The following is a 5,865-nucleotide window of genomic DNA, read 5'->3' as shown; positions in this document are numbered from 1 at the left end:
CACTGGGCCCCGCCCACACCCAGGCTCCGCCCCATCCACTGGGCCCCCGCCCACACCCCAGGCTCCTCCCTGCACCCTGGGCCAGGCCCCGCTGCACCCCTTCTCCTCGCCCCACCCCTTCTCCTCGCCCCCCGCCCCAGGCCCGCACCTCTCCGGCGGTCCTCGCCCCGGCCAGGCCCCCTCCTCCGCGCCTTGCTCTTGCCCTCATCCTCCAGGTAGCGGAGCACCCGCTCCTGCTCCTCCCCGGAGCGGTTCATGAAGTCGTTCCAGACCTGGAAGAGAGGCAGGCGGGCCCGCGGCAAATGACTGCGCGCCCCAGGGCCTCCGTTTCCCCATGTGCCCTGTGCACGCAGAGGCCCAGCAAGTGCACGGACTACTCCTTGTGGACACGCTTGCCCACCGGGCCCGCAAGTTCAGGGGGCACCTGCGGACCCGCCTGTCTGGGGCTGGGCATCCCTATGGACCAAATGCGCCCCCAACCGAGTAATTAATTCCAAGTGATGAGCAGATGGATCACAGGTGCTGGAAGGTTCTGGGGCGGGATGGGGACCCCGAGGGAGATGGAGGGGGCATTCATCAGGGGACCGGAGGGGCATGCGTGCAACTGGCGGAGGGACCAGCATGGGCAATGCCTGGTGGTGGGACGAGAACCGAGAGAAGGCCAGTGTGGCGGGAGCAGGGGGAGCGAGCGCGGAGGGTCCGGGCCCACCTCCACGTAGGTCTCGTTGTTGCAGGCCTCCGCGAAGATGCCGGGCGCCGCTGGGGGAGCCAGGTCCCCGTCCTCAGGACCAGGCGTGCCCCCGTTTGTCTCCAGCAGGGTCAGCAGGTACTGGGCTAGGTGAAAACAGATGGACCCTGGGCTAGGGGGTGGCATTCGGGCCCCCCAAGCTCCACGGGGACCTGAGGACCATCTCCACGCCCCCCCCCACCTCTATATTTAGGGCCTTTACTCTCACACTGGTCTCCCCAGTTCCATGCTCCAACTGTCCTTCCCAGAAGGGACAGAAACAGTCCAGCCTCCACAACGCCTACTGCTCCCTGGCTTGGTGAACTCCTGCACATCCTGTAAAGCCCCAACTCCAATGCCCAGAGCTCCCCGTGTCCAGCTCAGAGCTAGGCTCACGGTAAGGGCAACAGATAATGCCAACACACACACACCATTCTCATCTGAGGCCTGGGGGTCCCCCCGGAGGCACCCCCCCGACCCCAACTCACTGTTCTCCAGGCGCTGGAGGCTCTTCCGCCCCTTGGCCTTGGGCACGAGGTCTGAGTTCCGCACGGCCTGGTTGATGAAGTGCTGCTTCCGCTTGGAGGCCGAGAACCTCTTCACTTGGGAGCCGGTTAGAGTGGGCAGGCATCCCGGAAGGGGCCTGGAGGGTCGGGGGAGGGGGTCAGTCCTTGGGGCCAAGACAGGCCAGGACCCCCAGGAGGAACCCTGACACTGCCACGGTCCCATAGCCATCCCCCTGCTTGGTTTCCCCCAGCGATGGGGAGCTCACTCTCTACCATGTGTGGAGCCCTGGACCCTCCGAATTTCATTTAGTTTCATCCTCACGTCCCCCGGGGAGGCAGGTACGAGGTGAGGACGGGTTAGTAAACCGAGGCTCAGAGAAGGGAAGACACTGGCCCTAAGCCGCACACTGGGTGGGTCGCTGGGAAAAGCTGCCCCGCCCCCCCCCCCCAGGCCCAGCGTCTCCCTCCTCCAGGAGTTTCTCAGGAGACATGACCTCATGGAGCGTCCCCCCCCACCCCCAGCAGCAGAGAAACCAGGACGCGGCCCCCCCATGAGCTCAAGGCGACACCTGAGCCCACCTGCCCCCCCAGCCCCCCCCCCCGGCACTGTGCCCAGGGGCCAGGACCCGGGAGGGGGCTGCAGCGGCCCCCTCTCGGCTAATCTCCCCTCCTCGGAGCTAATGGCGTTAATTGCGGGTCGGATTAGCGGCGCAGCCAGGCCTCCCGCTGGGGACCCGAGGCCGGGGACAGCAGGCTGAGGGGCGGGGGCCAGGGCTCTTCCATGGAAACTTCCAGCAAAGACAAGCTGCTCGGCTTTCCTGGCGACCCCCAGACCTCGGGCTGAGGGGACCGCCCCCGCCGGGCGCAGGGCCCTCACGCTGCGGGCGGACGGGCACTCGGGCCCTCGAGGGTTGGGGTGTCGGGACTTGCTCATCCCATCTGCCAGCTGCCCCTCCCCGGGTCCCCCCGGCTCCGGCCACACGCCGCCCCGCGCCCCCCCCCCCCCCCGCTGGCTCTCGGGGTCCCGTCAAACCTCATCCTCGAGACCCCGGCCCCTCCACCTGCTGCCCACCTGCTTGGTTTTGGGATCGCGTCCCTCCTACTCCCCCGATGGCCACCCACCTCCGTGGGCAGGGCACGCCGGGAACACAGTAGGCGCTTAAAAAATAACCGCCAAGTCGGTTCTCCCAAACAAATCCCACAATTCCAAGAATGAGCAGAACCCCGAGTCCAAAATCCCACCCAGACTTTCCCAATGTTCAAAGTTCCCAAAACGCAAATTGACCACGGAAGCCCGACCCCTCCCCCAGCCACCGACAGGCTCTAGAAAACCCCGCGAGCTCGAGGACGGCGGGACCGTGAGGCCTCAGAGGGGTCAGCAGGGAAGCCGGCTCACAGGGTCTACACATATGTAAAGAGCCCCCAGCCTTGAGTTTTTGCACCTGACGGAAAGGCCGCTGGACGGAAAAGCGGACAGGCTGAGAGACCCAGCGTGGGGCAGGCGGACATCCACGCGCCAGGATCTGCTGGGTAAACTCACGCGGGTGCAAGTAGCCGTCATCCCGGGCTGGGCCCTGGAGCTCAGCTCTGAGTTCGAATCCTGGCTACGATGCTTCCCCATGTGATCTGGAGCCTCAGCTCTCTCTCTGCAAAGTGAGGTCAGAATGGCCCCTGCAGGTGCCCGTGGGTTTGGGAGGGGACACTCGGGGCCAAGAGGGACTAGGACACACACCTTCCTCCACTGACTCAGCTGCAACCTGCTTGGTTTCCTCCTGTGACGGGGAGATCACTCCCTCAGCCACACTGTCAATCACACCAACGTCCCTGGGTTGAGCCCTCCCCTTCCTTCACCATCGCCTCTGAGAGGCCAATACTATTACTCTGATGCCCTTTAGACAGATCTGCGAACCGAGGCACGAGGTCACCATCCCGGGACCCCACAGCGGCAAGAAGGGCAGGACGTGGTGACCCAAGTCAGCACAGAGCCAACGATGCTGAGGCTGGACCCGGTGTCTCCACCCCAGCAGCTGGACGGAGTCCAGGATGGCAGCCTGGTGGGGGCCGATAACAGAGGCCACATCCGGGGAGAGCCATCGGGGACCTCAGCTCAGGGTGGGACCCAAGGAGAGCTGGAGCCCTCGGGGCCCCAGAGAAATGTCACTGGACACCAACGGGATTTGAACCCGAGTCTGAACAGGGCTGCGCCCCGACCCCACACCCCCCGGCGACCACTCAGCCGTCCTGCTTCCCGCTGGGCCCACAGAGGACACTGGCGGCCCGAGGCCACAGCCCACTTGGCTTCTCCCTCCAGACCCACAGACCCACGGGCCCCTCCCCTGCTCTACCACCAGGCATGGCTCCCTAGCACCCTCGAGGGCTCCTCCTCAGCCTGGCATTGGCAGCCCGGCCCGGCCCGGCCGTCCCCAGACCACATGGGTCTGGGCCCGGTTGCCCTCTTGTGGTCTCAGTTGCCAAGCTGAGCCCTGGAAATGAATCCCACCACCAATCCAAGCTTGCCAGCTTCAGCCTGACTCTAGCAGGACAGGAAAACATGTGGTCTCCGGGCAGACGGCAGGGCCGGGCCCACTGGAGACCCGGGGACGGGGCATTGGGGGCCGGGCAGAAGCGGCAGCACGGGTCCCCAGCCAGTCAGGGTTGTAGGCAGCCCGGGGCGAGGGCTGGGCAGTGGCACAAACTTTATATAAAACATCCACACGTCAAAACGTGGAGGCCCGCCCCCTGCCTGCTGCCTCGCTCCCCCTCCTGCCTCAGGGGCCCCTTCCTGGTGCCTCAGACTCTCTGCCTCAGGGCCTTTGCACGGCTGAGCCCTCTGCCTGAAGTTCATTCTGGTCTCTGCTCACAAGTCAGCTTCCCCAAAAGCCGCCCCGCCCCGAATCACCCGATTGGCCCTCTTGCTGCCTCGCCAGTGGGTGTCTGACACCAGCTGGCCCGCATACCTGTTTACTCCTTGGCTCCCTCGCTAGGGAACAGGACGGGGTTGTCTTGGTCCCTGCTGTGTCCGCAGGGCCTGGCCCACAGCGGGTGCTCAACAGCTGTTTGTTGAATGAATCCCTGAACTTCTGTTTACACACGGCCCCCAAGGGCCAGTTCATCTGCTTCCCATGCCACCCAGAGACCACTTCACAGACGGGGAAACTGAGGACCCAGCCGGGGCAGCTGGCGGGGGTTGGGGGGCGTCCTGGACCCCTCGGGCCTCGGGAAATGCTCTCACCGGGGAGGGAGCCAGCGTCCAGTGAGGGGGGTTGGGCCCCCCTGCTAAGCCAGGCCCCGGTTGCGCCCCTGAAATGGGGAATCCGGCCACCTCGGCGCTGGGCAGCCGGCCCCCTCCCCCAGGGACCGGTGACAGGAACCTACTTCCAGAGCCGGAAACCACCGAGGGCTCTGCAGCGGGAGGTGACTCAGGCTGGGTGGGGCGCCTGGGGTCCCCCCAGCAGGAGCCACACCCCCAGGATGAGGAGGTGAGGGCGCAGGGGGCGGGTCAGAGGGACCCACCTGGGCCGGGGTCAGGGCCTCGGCAAAGGGGCATCGTCACCCCTCGGGGCGGATCCCCCCACATCTGTAGAGACCCATATGGCCCCTGGGTACACCCCCCGCTCCCCCCGCAGCGGAGGTAACAACGGCAAGGTCATAATAAACACAGATGCTAGAAAGTCCCGAGAAATAGGATAAGAGCAAAAGAAGGATAAAAATAAGGAAACGATAAACTCGCTTAAAATAATAAGGAAACAAGTAAAATCCTCAGAGGTTTAAGTCGCAAGTGGAGAACCCACGCGCGCCTCTGCCGGGCTCGTCCCAGGGCAGGGTCTCGGGCCCCCAGGCGCCCTGAGAAGAGGCCGCTGTTGTCATCTCACTTAACAGATGGGGAAACTGAGGCACAGAAGCGCAGAATAAGCTGCCCAGGCCGCACGCCCGCCCGCCCGGCACACGGAGGGGGCAGACATGGACCCAGAGCAGAGGACTCATCACCCCCCAGGAAGGAGGACCGCAGGGTGGGCACACGGGGTCCTGCATAAAGGCCGGCGGGGGTCAAAACTCAGGGGCCCCGGGGTGCAAACCCGCAGGGGGCGGCTCCAGCTGCCTGGGGTCAGCAGGCTCCCGGGCCTGGTCCTAAGCCCCCTGTCCCCCGGTGGGCGCCCCATAGACGGGGAGCCCCGTGTCCCGGGAGGCGGGGCCGTGACCCCGCAGTAAACAGGCCCCGGCGGGTCACGCCCAGCGCGGGGACAGGAGCGGCCGCCTCGGGTAAACACGGGGACACCGCACGGCGTCGGGGTCCCCCGCGGGGTCCGCACCCGCACGGGGACCTCAGGAACGCAGGAACGGGGCGCCCCCCGCCCCCCTCAGACAGGCGGGCACGCGGGGGAGGGGCCCCCCGGGGCCCAGCGGGCGACAAGGAACCCCCCGCCCCGCCCCCACCCCCCCGCCGTCCCGGGGTGTCCTCGAGCAAAGGGGGCGGGCCCCGGGCCGCAGCGAGGGGACCGGGGGACCCCGAGTCCGCAGGAGCGCCCCCCGCCCCGCCCCCGCCCTCGCCAGCCCGCCGCTCACAGCGTCCGCCGCCCGCCCGGGGCGCCCCCCGCCGCCGCCGCCGCCTCCGGGCCGCCCTCCGGGTTCTCC

The 5,865-nt window shown here is 66.7% G+C and overlaps 1 protein-coding gene across 1 annotated transcript in view; it reads right to left on the bottom strand.

The window, feature by feature from the left end:
- Positions 1 to 5,864, bottom strand: part of R3HDM4 (R3H domain containing 4) — a gene marked incomplete at its 5' end in the record, with an annotated part of 8,534 nt that extends 2,670 nt beyond the window's left edge. The window contains 4 exons of the mRNA XM_046638336.1: positions 149 to 272; positions 710 to 834; positions 1,216 to 1,370; positions 5,797 to 5,864. Coding sequence (XP_046494292.1) covers positions 149 to 272; positions 710 to 834; positions 1,216 to 1,370; positions 5,797 to 5,864 — 472 coding nt within the window. The remainder of the gene's footprint in view (positions 1 to 148; positions 273 to 709; positions 835 to 1,215; positions 1,371 to 5,796) is intronic.
- Between the last annotated feature and the right edge of the window lies 1 nt (position 5,865).

Source organism: Equus quagga, chromosome 14 (genome assembly GCF_021613505.1).
Source record: "Equus quagga isolate Etosha38 chromosome 14, UCLA_HA_Equagga_1.0, whole genome shotgun sequence".
NCBI lineage: Eukaryota > Metazoa > Chordata > Mammalia > Perissodactyla > Equidae > Equus > Equus quagga.
The sequence above is the reverse complement of the archived record's forward strand: the minus strand, read 5'-3'. Positions and strand labels throughout refer to the sequence as shown.